The 23,151-nt window shown below is 41.9% G+C and overlaps 1 protein-coding gene across 6 annotated transcripts in view; it reads right to left on the reverse strand.

Annotated features, from left to right (window-relative positions):
• Positions 1-574: 574 nt before the first annotated feature.
• The window catches only part of LOC140721281 (uncharacterized), a 29,527-nt gene continuing 6,950 nt past the window's right edge, over positions 575-23,151 (reverse strand). Inside the window, exons 3-7 of one of the 6 annotated variants that reach the window (XM_073036135.1) lie at positions 16,431-16,726; positions 7,281-7,388; positions 4,727-4,964; positions 4,204-4,328; positions 575-2,859 (exon numbers count right to left, since the gene is read on the reverse strand). In XM_073036135.1, coding sequence (XP_072892236.1) covers positions 1,311-2,447 — 1,137 coding nt within the window. In that variant the 5' untranslated portion in view covers positions 2,448-2,859; positions 4,204-4,328; positions 4,727-4,964; positions 7,281-7,388; positions 16,431-16,726 and the 3' untranslated portion in view covers positions 575-1,310. Of the gene's footprint in view, positions 2,860-4,203; positions 4,329-4,726; positions 4,965-5,768; positions 6,072-7,280; positions 7,446-16,430; positions 16,727-23,151 lie in introns of those variants that run through there. The other 5 variants (XM_073036134.1, XM_073036136.1, XM_073036137.1 and 2 more) reach the window with 5 other exon arrangements.

Genomic DNA, 23,151 nt, shown 5'->3' on the forward strand with positions numbered 1-23,151 from the left:
ATTAACAAAGTGGTTAGAGAGTATTTGTTATAGAGAGTGCAATGAAGTTTCAATAGACTGATCCCTGAAATGGTTGGGTCATCATATAATGAAAAATCAAATGTGATAACCCTTTCATTTAGAGAATCGAGGACGGAGAGGTGAACACATTGAAATGCACATCATTACCGTTTGAAACAGGGATCCCAGTCTCTGAAAAAGGGGGTGGATGCCTATATTTTATAATAAAACCCCTATTGGTTTACCTTTACCTCCTCTCCCAGTTTTATGCTTGCCCTGGTCCTTCACACCCCCTTACCTGCTTAAGATTCAGCCCATTAGCAACAGTCAGCAATTCATTCTTTTTGGCTTTTTCTGATGCCTCAGGGGTTGGCACTTCCAGAAATTTATAAATGTCCATTGCTGCTGATTTCCACACACAAATAAATCAAAAGGGATTTCCCCAATCAAATCGATAATTCATCGATCAATAGCCCCCAAATTTGTTCATATCCCAGACATAGGCCCCAAATTTGTTACAAACCATAATGCTTTAGAAACAAACCAGCAGCAATAGACTACACCTGGAGTCTGGTTTTGAAGTTAAATCTATCTTTATTAGAATCTACTTGTAATATTGCAACTTAAACAAGATAAACAGAAGTTAACAGTGTTAAGTTTATAAATGTGTGTAAATATAACTCCCAAACTATTGAGCTCGGGGGAAACAAGGCTTAGAGTCTTGAGATGGTAAAGTATGAAAGTTCAGTTCAACCGCAGAATAGGTGATGAGAGATTTGTAACCCAGGGTAAATGGCGAGAGCATGCAAATATGTAGAATTCCACAGGTTCTACGGTGGTAAAATGAGAGAACAGTTGCTGTAGATTTTATCCATCATTGTTCCAAATCCACATACAAATTCTCACCGAAAGTGACTTGTCAGAAGGTGTATCGTCTTCAAGTGAACTACCACACCACAGCCAGGCAAGGGTTAACACATAAGGGGTCTCCACAGGATACACCAAATCAGATCCACCCCTATGGATCAAACAAAGTGACAACCACACATTCGATGTACGGTGAATCGATAATTAACCCACACTTGTGGGCAAAGGAAAGTTCCAAACAGTGACCCTTGGCGACTAGTTCCCCGGTTTCAATCCTTCCATTTTTCCTCCTTTATCTCCGTCTGACTCTGAGTGTCTGTGTCCTCGCTTAAAACTAAACAAGCTGCGAGCGATGTAAACAAGCTGCAAGTCAGACTGATTTGCCTTCTTAATCTCTCTCTCTGTCTTAAAATGACAGTCCACAGCAAACGAAACCCAGGGATTCATAACAACGGCCAGTCCCCACTGTGAATTGACTGGTGTGCCAGTAGTTGTGATGACTGAGTGAATCCTATCCCACAGTCTAAGCAGGTGAACGGCCTCTCCCCAGTGTGAACTCGCTGATGATTCTGTAGGTTGGATGACTGAGTGAATCCCTTCCCACAGACTGAGCAGGTGAATGGCCTCTCCCCAGTGTGAACTCGCTGGTGTCTCTGTAGGTGGGATGACAGTATGAATCCCTTCCCACAGACTGAGCAGGTGAATGGCTTCTCCCCAGTGTGAACTTGCTGATGTACCAGTAGGTTGGATGACTGAGTGAAGCCCTTCCCACAGTCTGAGCAGGTGAATGGCCTCTCCCCAGTGTGAACTCGCTGATGTACCAGTAGGCTGGATGACTGAGTGAATCCCTTCCCACATTCTGAGCAGGTGAACGGCTTCTCCCCAGTGTGAACTCGCTGATGACTCTGTAGGTGGGATGACAGTATGAATCCCTTCCCACATTCTGAGCATGTGAATGGCTTCTCCCCAGTGTGAACTCGCTGATGTACCAGTAGGTTGGATGACTGAGTGAAGCCCTTCCCACAGACTGAGCAGGTGAATGGCCTCTCCCCAGTGTGAACTCGCTGATGTACCAGTAGGTTGGATGACTGAGTGAATCCCTTCCCACATTCTGAGCAGGTGAACGGCATCTCCTCACTGTGAACTCGCTGATGACTCAGTAGGTTGGATGACTGAGTGAAGCCCTTCCCACAGTCTGAGCAGGTGAATGGCCTCTCCCCAGTGTGAACTCGCTGATGTACTAGTAGGTTGGATGACCGGGTGAATCCCTTCCCACAGACTGAGCAGGTGAACGGCTTCTCCTCAGTGTGAACTCGCTGATGAATCTGTAGGGTGGATGACTGAGTGAATCTCTTCCCACAGACTGAGCAGGTGAATGGCTTCTCCCCAGTGTGAACTCGCTGGTGAATCTGAAGGTTAGCTAACCGAGTGAATCCTTTCCCACAGACTGAGCAGGTGAACGACCTCTCCCCAGTGTGAACTCGCTGATGTTCCAGTAGGGTGGATGACTGAGTGAATCCCGTCCCGCAGACTGTGCAGGTGAATGGCTGCCCCCTGGTGTGAACACGTTGGTGTGCCATTAGGTCAGATGACCGAGAGAATCGCTTCCCCGAAATTCAGCAGATGACCAGCCTCTGCCCAGTGTAGTGTGATCTGACTGGTGTGTCCACAGGTGGGAAGACAGACTGAATCCTTTCTCACACACAGAACAGATGAATGGCGTTGCCCAGTGTGATCTTGCTGATGTACCTTCAGTTGAAATGACCAAGTGAATCCATTCCCACTGTCTGAGCAGGTGAACGGCCTTTCTCCTGTGTAAAATGCCGGGCTTGCTAGTTGTTCAAATGACCAAGTGAATCCCTCCCCACAGTCTGAGCAGGAAGGATGGTCGATTGAATCCCTCGCTCCACTTCTTAAATATCCAGACAGAGAGAACAAAACTGCCGTGCCGTGTTTGAGATTCCTGGAGACGAATTCCTTCTCATTTTTAACCTGTAAAAGATTTACAAAATCCATCAATGGATGTAGGACAACATTTCAGATGAGATTACTTGAGTTGCCAAGGTTTGATTTGGTATCACACTGTTACATTGAGGTTAAACCGAAGTTGGAAGAGAAATCATCTCCTGACTGGGCAGAGTGCTGGTATCTGAAATGACCATCAATCCCCATATGTGTTTCAAGTTCCAACTCCTTAAAGTGCAGGGTTACAAGCTGCAGCTGGATGCATTTCTTGTAAGTGAGGGCATCAGGGACACTACAGGTCTCCCCATCTTCCCTCCAATACCCCCTCTAATTTGTAATAACCAGTGTGTACATAAGTCTTGCACTGTGCATTTTTTTTACCCAGTGACAAGATGTGCACAGTGATTTTTTTATAGAGAGGTATTCATTTTCACAGCGAGCAAATCACTGTCAACAGGAACTTTGATCTCCTCTGGGTTCGATCCAGTTCATCTGCACACTCACACAACCTATGTAGCAGGCCTGTAATGAGTAATGAAGGATTTTCTTACCAAAGTTTTTGCATATTGTCCATATGTGGTTTACTTGCTAAGTTATGCTTTAAAAAGTCAGATTTCCAAATATCACTTCACTTCTTCCCACTTGCAAATTCCCCAGCAACTTTTGCAACACCAGAATACACACAAGTATCACCAGTTTCTGTATTCCCCTGAAGCCTCCCCCAATGACTGACAGTGGTGAGCTCAGTGATGGCAATGCCAATGAATATGAAGGGAAGGGCAGTAGTCTGTCTCACTGGAGTCTGGCACATGTGTAATGTGAAAGCTACTTGCTGCCCAGGGCAAAGGTGTTTGATATCATTATTGTACTCAGAGAGAATGGGACAAAACATGCTCTCACGGGTAGAAAAGTCCAGAACAAGAGGAGGTAGAACAAGCAACAGACACAAAATGCTGGAGGAACTCAGCAGGCCGGGCAGCATCTATGGAAAAGAGTACTAATGCTGAATTTCGCCGGCATTTTGTGAGTGTGTTGCTTGGATTTCCAGCATCTTCAGATTTTCTCTTATTAGTGATTGGAGGTAGAACAAAGGTGATTTTCTCAACTGGTGATGTAAAAGATTTTGTTCCCTTTCTCTCAGTTCCTAATCCTTGCCTTTATTATAGCTGGAGCTCAGCTCTGTCTGAAAGATCCATCGGTTCCCATTCACTCTGCAGCCGGAAGCTCCCCAGGGCCCGTGTACGGATCGTGGTGCTGAGAGACAGGGACGAGAGCAGGACTGTCCCGGGATTGTTGGCCACGGTGTCCAGATTTCACAGGAATTGTTGTGAATTCAGTGTTTAAGATAAAAACACGGAGAATCGTTCTTACCTGCAGCCGACATTTTCAAGGCCTTCTGTGTACTGCGCGCATGCGTGATACTCGGGGACGTTCTCAGCCTGACGCCGGCGCATTTCATCGGCACTTCAGCACAGCAAAATTCTTAACGCATGGCCCTATGGGTAATCACGGTGCCATTAAACATTTCTGCAAGCACCGGTTCAATGTCCATGCCTCATTTTTTTTCATAGTGTGTATAGAAAAAATTTGCAGCTGTTTTAACGCAGAAAGCGGCTCCCATAAACAATATACTCAATATCAACGTGTATCTAATGCCAAAGTAAAATGCAGTTATAAAACACAGGAGATTCTACAGTTGCTGGAAATACAGAAACGCACACACACAAAATGCTGGAGGAACTCTGCAATTCAGAGAGCAACTAAGAAGCGGTGTATACAGGCTAGGCATGCTGAAGGGGCTTGGCCTAAACGTTGTCTTTTTATTCCTCTCCACATTTGCTGCGTGAAATTAACCACATTTTTTTCGGTCAACCAGTTTACAAATGTTTCTGACCTTTCTTTTGTAGCCACATCCTGCTGGTCTGATTCCTCCTCCTCCTGGTAAACTCTAGACCCCATCTCTCTCTGGAGCCCCAAAGCCCTGACTCAGTCTGGCAACTCTTTGGTTTCTGATTCTGCACCATCGAAGATTCACTCGCTAGTCTGCTGTCAGACTTTAGAGGTGCATTGTGTTACGAGACCGCAGGTTCGCTTACTGTGAGTGTCGCTTTAAGTGCCTGAGTGAGGCGGGGCTGTGACATCAAAAACAAGGAGAGAGAGAGAGAGAGAGAGAGAGAGAGAGAGAGAGAGAGAGAGAGAGAACGTCAAAACCACAGTGAGCTCATCGTCTTATTCAGCCTGGAGAAAATCATGCAGGAAATTCATGCAGGTGTATAAGATGATGAGAGGCTTTGGTCATGTGGATTGCCAGAGGCTTTTTCCCAGGGCTGAAACGGCTAACACGAGGGGGAATAGGTTTAAGCTGCTTGGAAGTAGGTACAGAGGAGATGTCAGAGCTAACTTTTTTAAGAAAAGAGTGGTGTGTGTGTGTGGAATGCCCTGCCAGTGACGGTGGTAGAGGCAGATACAATAGGGTCTTTTAAGAGACTCTCAGATAGGTACATGGAGCTTAGGAAAATGGGTGGCTATGTGGTAGAGTAATTCTAAGCAGTTTCTAGAGTAAGATACATGGTCAGCACAGCAAAGTGGGACAAAGCATCTGTAATGTGTTGTGCATTTATATGTTTCCATGAAATTCACAGGAAATCTCCTATCTCACGGAGTGGTGACTAGTTGCAACCTGTCATCTCAGGGAGAGTGAGAGGGGAACGGCAGGGATAGATTTTGATATACTGATATGGAACAGAAACATGGGCAGGAACCAGATGGGCTGAGTGGCCTTTCTAGTGTACATTGTGAGTGTGGTAGAGACAGTAAGTACCTGAGACACGGGATTTGATAGAGAACTGATTTATCGTTCACAGATCCACAATATTAAATGCCAGTCTAGTTTAAGGCTAACATCGGTAGAACAGACTCCTCCAATATTCACTGACCAGGGTTCAGTCCTGGGTGCGATGAACAGCCGCAAGAACTGCAGAATCTGACAGTCACAGTCCCTCATGAACCTGCAGCTGCCTTCAGTCACCGTGATGGTTAAACATTTAACACAGAGCTGATTTGAACTTCCTCCCTGATGTAGGAGCACTCAGACCGAAGATGTAGGGGAGAAGGGGAAAAAAGAGATAATCAAGTTGTTTGCACCATTAGGGATAAACAGAGAGGAAGAGGTGGAAAGTTTCTTGAATGCATCTATTTTAATGCTAGGAGCATTGTAAGAAAGGTGGATGAGCTTAGAGTATGGATTGATAACTGGAAAAATGATGTTGTATCTATTAGTGAAACATGGTTGCAGGAGGGGTGTGATTGGCAACTAAATATTCCTGCATTTCGTTGCTTCAGAAGGGCGGGGGGGGGGGGGGGGTTTGCAATACTTGTCCAAGAAAATATTACAGTGGTGCTTTGACAGGATAGATTACAGGGCTCATTTAGGGAGCCTATTTGGGTGGAATTGAGGAATGGGAAAGGTATAGTAACACTTATAGGGGTGTATTATAAACCACCTAATTGGGAGCGAGAATTGGAGGAGCAAATTTGTAAGGAGATAGCAGATATTTGTAGTAAGCACAAGGTTGTGATTGTGGGAGATTTTAATTTTCCACACATAGAAACATAGAAAATAGGTGCAGGAGTAGGCCATTAGGCCCTTCGAGCCTGCACCGCCATTCAGTATGATCATGGCTGATCATCCAACTCAGAACCCTGTACCTGCTTTCGCTCCATACCCCCGATCCCTTTAGCCACAAGGGCCATATCTAACTCCCTCTTAAATATAGCCAATAAACCAGCCTCAACTGTTTCCTGTAGCAGAGAATTCCACAGGTTCACCACTCTGTGTGTGAAGAAGTTTTTCCTCATCTTGGTCCTAAAAGGCTTCGCCTTTATCCTTAAACTGTGACCCCTCATTCTGGACTCCCCCAACATCAGAAACAATCTTCCTGCATCTAGCCTGTCCAATCCCTTTAGAATTTTATACGTTTCAATAAGATCCCCCCTCAATCTTCTAAATTCCACCGAGTATAAGCCTAGTCGATCCAGTCTTTCTTCATATGAAAGTCCGGCCATCCCAGGAATCAATCTGGTGAACCTTCTTTGTACTTCCTCTATGGCAAGAATGTCTTTCCTCAGATTAGGGAACCAAAACTGCAAACAGTACGCCAGCTGTGGCCTCACCAGGGCCTTGTACAACAGCAGTAGAACCTCCCTGCTCCTGTACTCAAATCCTCTTGCTACGAATGCCAACATACCATTTGCTTTTTTCACTGCCTGCTGTACCTGCATGCCCACTTTCAATGACTGGTGTACAATGACACCCAGGTCTCGTTGCACCTCCCCTTTTCCTAATCGGCCATTCAGATAATAATCTGTTTTCCTGTTCTTGCAACCAAAGTGAATAACCTTACATTTATCCACATTAAATTGCATCTGCCATGAATTTGCCTACTCACCTAACATATCCAAGTCACCCTGCATCCTCTTAGCATCCTCACAGCTAACACTGCCGCCCAGCTTCGTGTCATCCGCAAACTTGGAGACGCTGCATTTAATTCCCTCGTCTAAATCATTAATATATATTGTAAACAACTGGGTTCCCAGCACTGAGCCTTGCGGTACCCCACTGGTGACTGCCTGCCAATCCGAAAAGGTCCTGTTTACTCCCACTCTTTGCTTCCTGTTTGCCAACCAATTCTCTATCCACATCAATACCATACCCCCAATACCGTGTGCTTTAAGTTTACACACTAATCTCCTGTGTGGGACCTTGTCAAAAGCCTTTTGAAAATCCAAATATACCACGTTCTCCCCTATCCATTCTACTAGTTACATCCTCAAAAAATTCTGTAAGGTTCGCCAGACATGATTTTCCTTTCACAAATCCATGCTGATGTTGTCCTATTATTTCACCTCTTTCCAAATGTGCTGTTATCACATCTTTCACAACCAACTCTAGCATTTTCCCCACCACCGATGTCAGGCTAACCAGTCTATAATTCCCCGGTTTCTCACTCCCTCCTTTTTTAAAAAAGTGGGGTTACATTAGCCACCCTCCAATCCTCAGGAACCAATCCAGAATCTAAGGAGTTTTGAAAAATTATCACTAATGCATCCACTATTTCTTGGGCTACTCTGGGATGCAGACCATCTGGCCCTGGGGATTCATCTGCCTTTCATCCCTTCAATTTACCTAACACCACTTCCCTACTAACATGTATTACCCTCAGTTCCTCCATCTCACTAGACCCTCGGTCCTCTACTATTTCCGGAAGATTATTTATGTCCTCCTTAGTGAAGACAGAACTAAAGTCATTATTCAATTGGTCTGCCATGTCCTTGTTCCCTATGATCAATTCACCTGTTTCTAACTGTAAGTGACCTATATTTGTCTTAACCAATTTTTTTCTTTTCCCTTATCTATAAAAGCTTTTACAGTCAGTTTTTATGTTCCCTGCCAGCTTTCTCTCATAATCTTTTTTCCCTTTCCTAATTAATCCCATTGTCCACCTCTGCTAGACACTGAATTTCCTCCAGTCCTCAGGTGTGCCACTTTTTCTGGCTAATTTGTATGTTTCTTCTTTGGACTTGATACTATCCCTAATTTCCCTTGTCATACACGGGTGCACTACCTTCCCTGGTTTATTCTTTTGCCAAACTGGGGTGAACACTTGTTGTAGTTCATCCATGCAATCTTTAAATGCTTGCCATTGCATAGGAATGTTGAGGAACCAACCAGAGAGCAGGCCATTCTACATTGGGTATCGAGCAATGAGGAAGGGTTAGTTAGCAATCTTGTCGTGCCAGGCCCCTTGGGTAAGAGTGACCATAATATGGTGGAATTCTTCATTAAGATGGAGAGTGACATAGTTAATTCAGAAACAAAGGTTCTGAACTTAAAGAAGGGTAACTTTGAAGGTATGAGATGTGAATTAGCTAAGATAGACTGGCAAATGATACTTAAAGGGTTGACGGTGGATATGCAATGGCAAGCACTTAAAGATTACATGGATGAACTACAACAATTGTTCATCCCAGTTTGGCAAAAGAATAAACCAGGGAAGGTAGTGCACCCGTGGCTGACAAGGGAAATTAGGGATAGTATCAAGTCCAAAGAAGAAACATATAAATTAGCAAAAAAAAGGCGGCACACCTGAGGACTGGGAGAAATTCAGAGACCAGCACAGGAGGACAAAGGGCTTAATTAGGAAAGGGAAAAAAGATTATGAGAGAAAGCTGGCAGGGAACATAAAAACTGACTGTAAAAGCTTTTACAGATATGTGAATAGAAAAAGATTGGTCAAGACAAATGTAAGGACCTTTACAGTCAGAAACAGGTGAATTGATCATAGGGAACAAAGACATGGCAGACCAATTGAATAACTGCTTTGGTTCTGTCTTCACTAAGGAGGACATAAATAATCCTCCGGAAATAGTAAGGGACCGAGGGTCTAGTGAGATGGAGGAACTGAGGTAAATACATGTTAGTAGGGAAGTGGTGTTAGGTAAATTGAAGGGATTAAAGGCAGATAAATCCACAGGGCCAGATAGTCTGCATCCCAGAGTAGCCCAAGAAATAGTGGATGCATTAGTGATAATTTTTCAGAACTCCTTAGATTCTGGATTAGTTCCTGAGGATTGGAGGGTGGCTAATGTAACCCCACTTTTTAAAAAAGGAGGGAGAGAAAAACTGGGGTATTATAGACCGGTTAGTCTGATGTCAGTGGTGGGGAAAATGCTGGAGTCGGTTATCAAAGATGTGATAACAGCACATTTGGAAAGAGGTGAAATCATCGGACAAAGTCAGCATGGATTTGTGAAAGGAAAGTCTTGTCTGACGAATCTGTTACGTACCCGTGACACATGACAGTGGTACCCTTGTCACGTGACTGGGGTTGAAGTTATACTGGACTTGAGGTAATGGTCTTGTGATGGTGGAGTGATGTCATTTTCCCGCCAGTAGAGGTCATGTGACAGTTTTTTTTTACAGGGTATAAAAGGAAGACCCACCCTGTCAGGTGGGGCAGTTCGTGGCTAGATTTGCCAAGATGACTTCATGTCACTGCGTGATTTAATGTGATGACGCAGTTTAGTTGAAAAATGAAGTTTTATCTAATGCCTAAAGTTTAAAAGTTCATTGCCAGCGGTTTCTTTGCTGGTGGAGAGTGAAGATAAGAATTTGGAAGATAAAGATCGAGGAGAATCGATTTTCGACGGTGGAAAGTTCGACCTTGTGTGATCCTCATTCGGAAGGATTTCGTTGACTGTTCTCGTGTTAATCTCCGCTGGGATAGCGGGAGATTGAGAATAGTGTGGAAGGAAGGTCAGTGCCTTTAAGCCGTTATATTTCATAAAATTCTTCGTGGGAAAGTTTGACGCTGGGGATAGAAGGACAACGACGTGGAAGAGAATTTAAATCGCCTTAAAAAGTCTCTCCTTTTAAATGGACTGTGAGCTTTTGAACTTTCGGCATACCGCTTTAAAGAACTGTTATTTTTCAATACCGCTTTAAGAACTGTTTGAACTGCAACGCTATTAAGAACTGCGAATCTGCCGCACAGCAGCTGAATTCCGGTTAAGCTAATGTTTGTTTACTTTTGGGGGGTTTGTTTTCAGTGTTTAATAAACGTGTTATTTGTTATAAAAACCCTTGCCTAACTCATATATATTTATTGTTGCCTGAATACGTAACAAATCTTACAGAATTTTTTGAAGATGTAACTAGTAGAGTGGATAGGGGAGAGCCAGTAGATGTGGTATATTTAGATTTTCAAAAGGCTATTGACAAGGTCCCACACAGGAGATTAGTGTGTAAACTTAAAGCACATGGTATTGGGGGTATGGTATTGATGTGGATAGAGAATTGGTTGGCAGACAGGAAGTAAAGAGTGGGAGTAAACGGGACCTTTTCAGAATGGCAGGCAGTGACTAGTAGGGTACCGCAAGGCTCAGTGCTGGGACATCAGTTGTTTACAATATATATTAATGATTTAGATGAGGAGATATATGACAGAAGAAAAACGAAGACAACTTGTTAATAAAAAACTACAATATAATACACTCCAGACATATCGTACAGAAAAAGTAATTATGAGAACTAAACAGAAATATTACAAATTAGGTGAAAGATCACATAAAATTCTTGCTTGGCAGTTGAAAACAGAACAGGCTTCTAAAACAATAAATGCAATTAGAACAAGTGTAAAAAAGATTACTTATAAACCTTTAGAAATTAATGAAACTTTAAAAAAAATTTATACTGAACTATATCAATCAGAATCACAAAATAAGATTGCTGAGATAGATAATTTTTTATCGCAAATAACCCTTCCAAAATTAAATTTGGAAGAACAGAAAGGATTAGATAGGTCCTTTATATTAAAAGAGGTTGAAGAAGCTTTAGGATCACTTCAGAGTAATAAATCCCCAGGAGAAGATGGTTTTCCTCCTGAATGTTATAAAAAATTTAAAGATTTATTAATTCCTCCTTTTATGGAATTAATATACCAAGTGGAAAGAATGCATAAACTCCCACAATCTTTTTTTAACAGCGATCATAACTGTATTGCCAAAAAAAGATAGGGATCCTTTAAAACCAACATCATATAGGCCTATTTCTTTGTTGAATACAGATTATAAAATAATCGCAAAAATTTTATCTAATAGAATATCTAAATATTTACCAAAATTAATACATATGGATCAAACAGGTTTTATTAATAACAGACAATCAATGGATAATATAACCCGGTTACATAGTATAATTCATTTGGCACAAAAAAGAGAGGAAATGAGTGTGGCAGTTGCTTTGGATGCAGAAAAAGCATTTGATAGATTGGAATGGGATTTTTTATTTAAGGTATTGGAAAAATATGAGTTAGAAAAATCTTTTATACAATGGATTAAAACCTTAAATACTAATCCTCAAGCTAAAGTAGCTACAAATGGTCAGATTTCAACACCATTTTGCTTAACGAGGTCAACTAGACGAGGCTGCCCATTATCACCTGCTTTATTTGTATTGGCAATGGAACCATTAGCTGAATTAATTAGAACAGATTCATACATTGGGGGCTTTAGAGTTAATCAAGAAGAATATAAGATTAATTTATTTGCTGATGATGTTTTGATTTATTTAACAAACCCATTGCAATCTTTGCAAAGAATATCTTTTAGATTGGAAGAATATGGGCAAGTATCAGGGTATAAAGTACATAAGAACATAAGAGATAGGAGCAGGAGTAGGCCAATCGGCCCCTCAAGCCTGCTCCGCCATTCAACAAGATCATGGCTGATCCAATCTTAACTCTAGTTTTCACCGAATCCCACAAGGCAACAGTGCCAATCAACAGGGCACCATGCCGCCCATTTTATTTTATTATTCATCCCGCCCAAACCCATGTGATCACCCGGGGAAAAAAAAACAAGTTGCCAATTGAGGAGAAAAAATCTGGAAAATTCCTCTCCGACCCATCCAGGCTATCGAAAACTGGTCCAAGAGATCACATGGCTGATCTAAACCTAGCCTCATGTCCACTTACCTGCTCGCTCACCATATCCCCTAATGCCATTTTTATCCAGGAAAATGTCTATCTCCGTTTTGAATTTATTGAGTGTAGTAGCTTCCACAGCTCTCTGGGGCAGTAAATTCCACAGCCCCACTACCCTCTGAGTGAAGAAATTTCTCCGCATCTCAGTCCTGGAACGGCATCCCCTTATTTTAAGATTATGCCCCCTAGTCCTAGTTTCACCCATCATTGGGAAAATTCTCCCCGCATCCACCCGATCAAGCCCCTTCACAATCTTATATGTTTCAATAAGATCGCCTCTCATTCTTCGGAACTCCAATGAGTAGAGTCCCAATCTACTTAACCTCTCATCATACATCAACCCACCCATCCCCGGAATTAACCTAGTGAACCTTCTCTGCACTGCCTCGAGAGCCAGTATGTCCTTTCTTAAATATGGACACCAGAACTGCACGCAGTACTCCAGGTGTGGTCTCACCAATACCCGGTACAACTGCAGTAAGACCTCCCTGTTCTTATACTCCATCCCCCTAGCAATAAAAGCCAGCATTCCATTGGCCTTATTGACCACCTGCTGCACTTGCATACCAACTTTTTGTGTTTCCTGCACCAGGACCCCCAGATCCCTTTGCACAGAAGCACTTTCCAGTTTCTCTCCATTTAGATAATAACTTGCTCCATTATTTTTCCTGCCAAAGTGCAAGACCTCACACTTGTCAGTATTATATTTCATCTGCCAAATGTCTGCCCAATCACTCAGCCTATCTATGTCCCCCTGCAGGGTTTCAATGTCCTCCGCACTCATTACACTCCCTCCCATCTTTGTGTCATCAGCAAACTTCGATACGTTGCACTTAGTCCCTTTCTCCAAATCATTAATATAGATTGTAAAGAGTTGGGGTCCCAACACCGACCCCTGCGGAACACCACTAGTCACCAACTGCCAGTCTGAGAATAAACCATTTATCCCAACTCTCTGTTTTTTGTTAGAAAGCCAATCCTCCACCCATGCCAGAATATTATCCCCAATCCCATGATTTTTTACTTTAAGTAATAATCTTTGGTGTGGCACCTTGTCAAATGCCTTTTGGAAGTCCAAATACACCACATCCACTGGTTCCCTTTTATCTACCCTATATGTTATGTCCTCAAAGAACTCCAACAAATTTGTCAAACATGACTTCCCTTTTGTAAAGCCATGCTGACTTTGTCCTATTAAGCTATGTTTATCCAAATGCCCTGTTACTGTTTCCTTAATTATCGATTCCAACATTTTGCCAACCACAGATTTTAGGCTAACTGGCCTATAATTCCCAGCCTTCTGTCTATTGCCCTTTTTAAATAAAGGAGTTACATTAGCATTTTTCCAATCTGCCGGGCCATTGCCGAGTCCAGCGAGTTTTGAAAAATTATCACTAATGCATCCACAATCCCGACCGCCACTTCCCTTAAGACCCTAGGATGCAAGCCATCTGGTCCAGGGGATTTATCCACCTTCAGTCCCATTAATTTATCAAGTACCATTTCCTTGGTGATTTGAATCGTAGTTAGCTTCTCTCCCCCTCGAGCCCCCTGTTTATCGAGTGTTGGGATAATTTGAGTGTCCTCTACTGTAAAAACTGATACAAAATATTTGTTCAGCGTTTCCGCCATCTCCATGTCCCTACCATTAATTTCCCGGTCTCATCTTCTAGGGGACCAACATTTACTTTAGCCACCGTGTTTCTTTTTATGTAACTATAAAAACTCTTACTATCTGCTTTTATGTTTATCTCCAATTTACTTTCATAATCTATCTTCCCCTTCTTAATCAATCTTTTTGTTATTTGCTGCTGATCTTTAAAAGCTTCTCGATCTTCAATCTTCCCACTAGATTTAGCTACCTTATATAACTTTCTTTTTAGTCATATACTTTGCTTTATTTCTTTACTTAGCCACGGATAACTATTTTTTCTTTTACACACTTTTTTCTTCAGTGGAATATATTTTTCTTGATAGTTGTAAAATAACTCCTTAAATATACACCACTGATCAAGTACCGATCTACCCTTTAATCTATTTTCCCAATCCATCTTAAGCAATTCCGCTCTCATACCATCATTGTCTCCTTTATTTAAGCTCAGTACGCTTGTTTGAGATCCAACCCTCTCATCCTCTAATTGAATATGGAATTCGACCATGCTATGGTCACTCATTCCAAGAGGATCCTTTACTAGGACATTTTTTTATTAGTCCTGTCTCATTACACAGGACCAGATCTAAGACTGCTTGCCCCCTTGTCGGCTCAGTAACATATTGTTCAAGGAACCCTTCCCGAATACACTCAATAAACTCTTCTTCAAGGCTGCTGTGTCCCACTTGATTAGTCCAGTCAATATGAAAGATAAAATCCCCCATAATTATAGCTGTTCCCTTATTACAAGCCCCAACTATTTCCTGATTTATGCTCCGACCGACTGAGTTACAGCTGTTTGGAGGCCTATAGACTACTCCCACCACTGCTCTTTTCCCTTTACTATTTCTTATTTCTACCCAAATTGTTTCGTTATCCTGATCCTTTGAGCCAATATCATTTTGCTTTATTGCAGTGATTTCTTGCTTTATTAACATAGCCACCCCACCTCCTTTTCCTTCTTGCCTGTCTCTCCTAATTGTCAAATACCGTTGTATGTTTAATTCCCAGTCCTGGTCACCCTGCAGCCATGTTTCCGTAATTGCCACAATATCATAACCATACGTAATTATTTGTACCGTCAACTCATCAATTTTATTCCTAATACTACGTGCATTCAAATAAAGGACTTTCAAATATGTTTGACACTTATTTCCTACCTTTTCCTTTTGTACAACTTTACGCTTATCTCCGTACATTCTTTCCCCTCCTGACACACTCTGTCTTTTTATTCCTCCACTTTTACCTACATCTATTACCTTCTCCATTGTCTTTTTAATTATTTGCTCTCTAGAATCCTCCCCCCCCCCCCCCCACTAGTTAGTTTAAAGACCTCTCTGCAGCCCTAGTTATATGATTCACCAGGACACTAATCCCAGCCTGGTTCAGGTGAAGCCCGTCCCTCCGGAACAGTTCTCTCCTGTCCCAGTACTGGTGCCAGTGTCCCAAGAAGCAAAACCCACTTCTCCCACACCAGTCTTTGAGCCACGCATTTAACTCCCTAATTTTATTTAACCTAGCCAAATTTGCTCGTGGCTCAGGTAATAATCCAGAGATTATTACCCCTGAGGTTCTGTTTTTTAATTTGACCCCTAGTTGCTCATATTCCTGTAACAGAACCTTCTTCCTTGTCCTATCTATGTCATTGGTACCGATGTGTATTAAGCCAACTGGATCCTCCCCCTCCCACTGCAAGTTTCTCTCCAGCCCAGAAGAGATGTCCTTAACCCTGGCACCAGGCTGGCAACATAGCCTTCGGGACTCTCGCTCTCGGTTGCAGAGAACCCTATCTATCCCCCTGACGATACTGTCCCCTATTACTACAACATTTCTATTGACTCCCCCCTCTGGAATGGCCCCCCACTCCATGGTGCTATGGGCAGGTTGCTCATCCTCCCCACAGTCCCCGCTCCTGCCCTCACAGGGAGTTAAAGCCTCGAATCTGTTGGACAAGAGCAAGGCCTGCATCTCTTCCAGCCCTACCTCCTGGATTCCCCTACTTGCCTCACTCATAGCCACACCATCCTGTGCTTGACTGCAATCTACATTAGTTAATCTATTAGGTGTGGCTATCTCCTGGTACACAGAGTCCAGGTAACTCTCCCCCTCCCTGATGTGTCGCAGTGTCTGAAGCTCGGACTGCAGCTCATCAATATGAAGCTGGATTTCCTCGAGCAACAAACACTTGCTGCAAATGTAGTCGCCGTGTCCCTCAATGGGGTCCACCGGTTCCCACATCTCGCAACAGTAACACATCACCTGCTCCATGCTATATAGTTAATTTAATGTACTAGTATTAGTTATGCAAGAACCCTTTGCCCCAATACAGCTAACTATCACACTATTTAACAATACTTTTAAAGTCATAAGTGTAAAAGGAAGCAGGACTGCTTACCAATACTTACCAAGCAACTAGCTGTGAGAGCTCTGCAGCTCCGGTCTTCCTCGCCTCGCCCGGTTCTGCCGAAGCCCGTTGAGCCAAAGCCCTTAGGCCTCCACTCTACTCCCGGCTCACTCCACTGCCCGCAACGACGCTGCCCGCTGTATCGGGCTATGTTCCTTTTAAATCTCCCGCACTTCACTGCCTGACGTCACACGCCTGCGCAGTCCCGCCTCTCTCAACTCAGATGAAAACCGGTAAAATTCAAAATGGCTTCTACCTCACTCTTGCTCCGATTCTCAGAAGTCCTTCTCCGAAAATCTGAAAGGAGTGAAATTTTACCCCTTACCAAAGGAAATTATAATCAATGTCGATTAGTAACTCAATTTCGATGGTCAATAAATGGGATAAAATATTTAGGTATTAGAGTTGATAATGATGTAAAAAATTTATATAAACAAAATTATTTGCCATTATTAAAAAAAATAAAAGAGGATCTTGATAAATGGATGATGTTACCAATAACATTAATAGGTAGAGTTAATGCTGTAAAAATGAATATATTTCCTAGATTGCAATATTTATTTCAAACTTTACCAATACAATTACCTCAGAAGTTTTTTCAAGAACTGAATAAATATGTAAGGAAATTTCTTTGGAAAGGAAAGATGTCAAGAATATCATTGGAAAAATTGACATGTAAATTTGAGGGTTACAACTTCCAAATTTTAAGAATTATTATAAAGCAAATCAACTTAGATTTATTGCGTCTTTTTTTGATGAAGAAAAACCGGCATGGATTAGAATAGAAATAGATAAGATAGGAGAAAATATACCAGAAGATTATATATGTAAATGGGAATCTAAATGGATACTGGAAAAAAAGAATCTCCTATATTAAGACACTTGATTGATTTATGGAATAAGGTAACTATGGACGATGAGATAAAGAAATCTTTATTAGCAAAAAGAACTTTAATTCAAAATAGGCTTATTCCTTTTAGAATAGATAATAAACTTTTACATAATTGGTTCCAAAAGGGGATTAAATATATAGGTGATTGTTTTGAAGGAGGTATATTGATGTCGTTTGATCAATTAAAAAATAGATATAAAATATCAAATAACACTCTGTTCTGTTATTTTCAATTAAAGGCTTATTTACGAGAAAAGCTGGGTCAAACAACGTTGATGCCAAAATCTAGTGAAATAGAAATATTAATTCGAAAAGGTAAAATTAAAAAATTTACATCTTGTATGTATAATTTGATTCAAAAACAGACAATTAAATCAGGAATTCATAAATCAAGACAAAAATGGGAATTTGATTTGAATGTTAAAATTGATGGAAAAAACTGGTCAAGATTATGTTCTGATAGTATGAGAAATACAATAAATGTTCGACTTAGATTAATACAATATAATTTTTTACATCAATTATATATAACACCACAAAAAATAAATAGGTTAAATTCAAATATGTCTGACCAATATTTTCGATGTAATCAAGAAATTGGTACTTTTTTACATTCTACTTGGTCTTGTTTTAAAATTCAACCATTTTGGATAAATCTAAGACTTTTATTGGAACAAATTACTGGAGTACAACTCCCACATAGTCCAGTATTATTTTTATTAGGAGACATTGAAGGGACATACCGAAACTTAAATTGAATAAGTATCAGAAAAAATTTATAAAAATTGCATTGGCAGTAGCCAAAAAAGTTATCGCAGTTACTTGGAAATCTGATTTATATTTAACTATGGATTGTTGAATTAATGAAATACATAGTTGTATTCCACTTGAAAAAATTACATACAATCTAAGAAATGAATATGATATATTTTTGAAAATTTGGCTCCCATACCTACAAAAGATAGGATTAAATATATAGGTCCTTTGAAGATAAAATTATAAAGTAATTGGGGAAAGTAAAAATAAATATTAAAATTATTTTGAACTCCATGGAGCATGTGGGGATCCTCCGATATCCAGGCAAACTTTCTCTTTTTTTTTCTCTCTTTAGATAAGGTTTAAGGGGGGAGGGGGGAGGGTTAATGTTATTTTTCTCACTATTTATCATCACATTTATTCTTTGTAATTTTCTAAAAATTAATAAATAAATATTTTTTAAAAAGAAGCATTTGAAAAATTGAAAACTATGATATGTCAACAGCCTGTGCTAAAGGCACCTGACTTTGAAAAACCTTTTTCATTAGCTGTAGATGCTAGTGATGAGGCTGCAGGAGCAGTATTAATGCAAAGTAATGAGAGTGATGAGGTTGATCATCCAGTAGCTTACTTTTCTAAGAAATTTAATAAGCATCAAAGAAACCATTTGACAATAGAGAAGGAATTGTTATCTCGTTTTTTGGTTGAAAGGTGGAGTTTTAATTAATGCCTAAAGTTTAAAAGGTCATCGACAGCTTTATAATACTGCCATTTAAAAATCAGTGGAGAGTGAAGATCGGAGTTCGGGAGCTAAAAGATCAAGAAAAGTCGACTTCGACGGTGAAACAGGTTCGACCTTGTTTGATCCACATTCAGAAAGAATTCATTGGCTGTCCCCATGTTAATCCCTGCGAAATATAGCAGAGACGATTGGGCACAGTTTTATAAAGGAAAGGTCAGTGCCTTTAAGCCGTTTCATTTTCATCTTCGTAAATTCTCCGGGAAAAGTATAGTTCGACTGGGTACCACAACAACACGACGTGAAAGAGAATTGAAATTGTCTAAAAAGTCTCTCCATTAATGGACTGTAAGCATTTTGAACTTTTGCAGTACTACTTTGAAGAACTGTTTTTGCAACATCGTTTTAAGAACTGTTTAAGCTTTATTGCTTTAAGAACTGTTTATGCTGCCGCACAGCAGCTGATTTCCAGTTACGTTAGCGGTTTGTCTACTTTTGGGAGTTTGTTTTTCAGTGTTTAATAAATGCTTTATTTGTTATATAAAAAAATGATTTAGACCAGGGAATTAAATGCAGCATCTCCAAGTTTGCGGATGACACGAAGCTGGGCGACGGTGTTAGCTATGAGGAGGATGCTAAGAGGATGCAGGGTGACTTGGATAGGTTAGGTGAGTGGGCAAATTCATGGCAGATGCAATTTAATATGGATAAATATGAGGTTATCCATTTTGGTTGCAAGAACAGGAAAACAGATTATTATCTGAACGGTGGCCGATTAGGAAAAGGGGAGGTGCAACGAGACCTGGGTGTCATTGTACACCAGTCATTGAAGGGAGGCATGCAGGTACAGCAGGTGGTGAAAAAGGCGAAAGGTATGCTGGCATTCATAGCAAAAGGATTTGAGTACAGGAGCAGGGAGGTTCTACTGCAGTTGTACAAGGCCTTGGTGAGACCGCACCTAGAGTATTGTGTGCAGTTTTGGTCCCCTAATCTGAGGAAAGTCATTCTTGCCAGAGAGGGAGTACAAAGAAGGTTCACCAGATTGATTCCTGGGATGACAGGACTTTCATATGAAGAAAGACTGGATCGACTAGGCTTATACTCACTGGAATTTTGAAGATTGATGGGGGATCTTATTGAAACGATTACAATTCTAAAGGGATTGGACAGACTAGATGCAGGAAGATTGTTTCCGATGTTGGAGAAGTCCAGAACGAGGGGTCACAGTTTAAGGTTAAAGGGGAAGACTTTTCGGACCGAGATGAGGAAAAACTTCTTCACACAGAGAGTGGAGAATCTGTGGAATTCTCTGCTACAGGAAACAGTTGAGGCCAGTTCATTGGCTATATTTGGATATGGCCCTTGTGGCTAAAGGGATTGGGGGTATGGAGAGAAAGCAGGTACAGGGTTCTGAGTTGGATGATCAGCCATGATCATACTGAATGGCGATGCAGGCTCGAAGGGCCGAATGGCCTACTCCTGCATCTATTTTCTATGTTTCTATCCACTGTCAACCCTTTAAATATCATTTGCCAGTCTGTCTTAGCTAATTCACATCTCATATCTTCAAAGTTGCCCTTCTTTAAGTTCAGAACATTTGGTTCTGAATTAACTATGTCACTCTCCATCTTAATGAAGTATTCCACCATATTATGGTTTCTCTTACACAAGGGGCCTCACATGACAAGATTGCTAATTAACCCTTCCTCATTGCTCAATACCCAGTCTAGAATGGCCTGTTCTCTAGTTGGTTCCTCGACATGTTGGTTCAGAAAACCATCCCGCACACATTCTAAGAAAACCTCTTCCTCTGCACCCTTACCAATTTGGTTCACCCAATCTATATGTAGATTGAAGTCACACATTACAACTGCTCCTTCTTTTTTGCACGCATTTCTAATTTCCTGTTTAATGCCATCCCCAACTTCACTACTACTGTTAGGTGGCCTGTACACAACTCCCACCAGCGTTTTATGCCCCTTAGTGTTACGCAGCTTTACCCATATCGATTCCACATCCTCCAGGCTAATGTCCTTCCTTTCTATTGCGTTAATCTCTTCTCTAACCAGCAACGCTACCCCACCTCCTTTTCTTTCCTGTCTATCCCGCCTTAATGTTGAATATCCCTGGATGTTGAGCTCCCATCCTTGGTCACCCTGGAGCCATGTCTCTGTGATCCCAACTATATCATATTCATTAATAACTATCTGCACATTCAATTCATCCACCTTATTACGAATGTTCCTTGCATTGGCACACAAAGCCTTCAGGCTTGTTTTTACAACACTCTTAGCCCTTATACAATTATGTTGAAAAGTGGCCCTTTTTGATTTTTGCCCTGGATTTGACTGCCTGCCACTTATACTTTTCACCTTACTACTTTTTGCTTCTACTCTCATTTTGCACCCCTCTGTCTCTCTGCACTTGTTCCCATCCCCCTGCCACATTAGTTTAAATCCTCCTGAACAGCAGTAGCAAATGCTCCGCCTCGGACTAGGAGGAGGGACAGCCCTCAGTGATTCCTGTGTATGCACCCTGGAAGCCTCAAGAAATGATAATGATCATGAATCAGGCCCCAGATAGAAAAGAAAAACCAGCACAGTTTGCTCAGTGTGTCCACAGTACTACACAAAAGTTTAATGTGACTCCGCAAGATTTATTTGGTCTCTGCTGCATGATTCTCTCAGCTGATGAGGGGTGGAAATTGAAGGCAGAATTGAGATACCAAACCTATCAGCAGTCACAGGCGGGAAAACATAATGAGAATGAACAGATGGACCAAATCATTCAAGCTTTGGAAAGGGCTCTCCAGCAACCTGTAAACATCACTAAAGTACCTGAATGCAAACATAAGGCTGGGAAATCAGGACCAGACTATTGAGAGCGATTTGTGGCCTGCTACGGCACCTTCGCAGGAGACCAAGCAAATCTGTCCCCCCCAGTTTAATGCCCTACTGCTCCAATGCTTACCAACTAAGTTAGCCAACATGATTAAAACAAATAATATGGATTGGACTGACAATGACCGAAATCAAATGTGACGAGCTTTGACATATCATTAGGACCCAACTTTCGAATCTCGATCAACCCCGAAGGGAACTAATATTAAAGCTGAATATGCTCAGCGGGAAGAAGGACGCGAGCGGGCTATATCTGAGGAACAGAAATGGGAGAAAAAATCTAGCACAGGACAGGTAGGGACAACAACCCGTTTGGAAACTGACAAGAAGATGCTTCCAACCATGAGTGCCAACCCTCAGGAAGAGCCCAATGTAATATTGCAAGTTGCTGGAAATCCAGTTCCGTTTATGATTGATATGAGGCAACCACAACCACTCTCGATCAGGAACTAGTATTGGAAAAGGGATTCCAGCTATCAGACATTATAATCACTCTGTCAGGGTTCGAAGGCACGGAACGTACGTATTCACGTACCCAGCCACTGCAGGTGGAATTCCAGGGGTGCCAGTGTGAGGTTTCATTTACAGTCACCACCAGATGGGGGGGGGGGGGGGGGTGTGTAATCTAGCAGGGAGAGACTTGCTCTGTCTGTTGGAAGTCGAGATTCTTTGCACAGACAATGCTGTCACCCTTGACAGGTGAACAACCGACAGCTTCTCCAGTTTCCGACCCCAAGTGGAGGGCATTTAATTTAGACTCCACTCCTTCTGCCAGCAGCCGACCCTCATGTGACTCTGTGCTTTGACCCTACGGGGTGCGCCACTGAGGAAAGCCAATATTATGCACCCCTCGATGGACAGAATTTCCCAGTCACGGTGATTAGACAGGTTAAAGGAAGAGACGGTATTGCATTACTGGCCGAATTTCCGGATTTCCTTTGGCGACAGACAGAACTGGTAGTTCCCCATACCACCATTAGGGTTTGCACTGGGTTCAAGCCAAAGAGCCCAGGGTTCCTGGCCTACACCCTAACGAAATAAGCCTCCAGCACCGAGGGAGACTGGCAAGACTTGGCCGCGGGTCTAGTCTAATACGGGAAGGAGTCTGAGGTGAAGACGGGATATCTGGTAAGACAACCTTTTAATAGTGTTCAATCCCAAGATGCTGTATCCCATCTCTGTGTAATTTCAGGCCAAGAAATCTGTCGCACCAACTGTCCCCCTGTCTGGATCACCACAGAAGAAGGACAGACTCTCCCATCCATTTAGTAATATCCCCTCAATCCCGAGGCAACGTTTTATGAGGAAGGAAGCTCCTTTGTGGATCCAGCAGGAAAATGATATCCTGGCTATGCGATAGTGATGGACAGTGAAGTAATTGAGCAAGCCTCTTTTGAAGCAGCTGTCTCTGCCCAGAAGGCTGAGCTGTTTGCTC

The sequence above is a fragment of the Hemitrygon akajei genome, unplaced genomic scaffold (genome assembly GCF_048418815.1).
Source record: "Hemitrygon akajei unplaced genomic scaffold, sHemAka1.3 Scf000053, whole genome shotgun sequence".
In the NCBI taxonomy this organism is placed as follows: Eukaryota; Metazoa; Chordata; class Chondrichthyes; order Myliobatiformes; family Dasyatidae; genus Hemitrygon; species Hemitrygon akajei.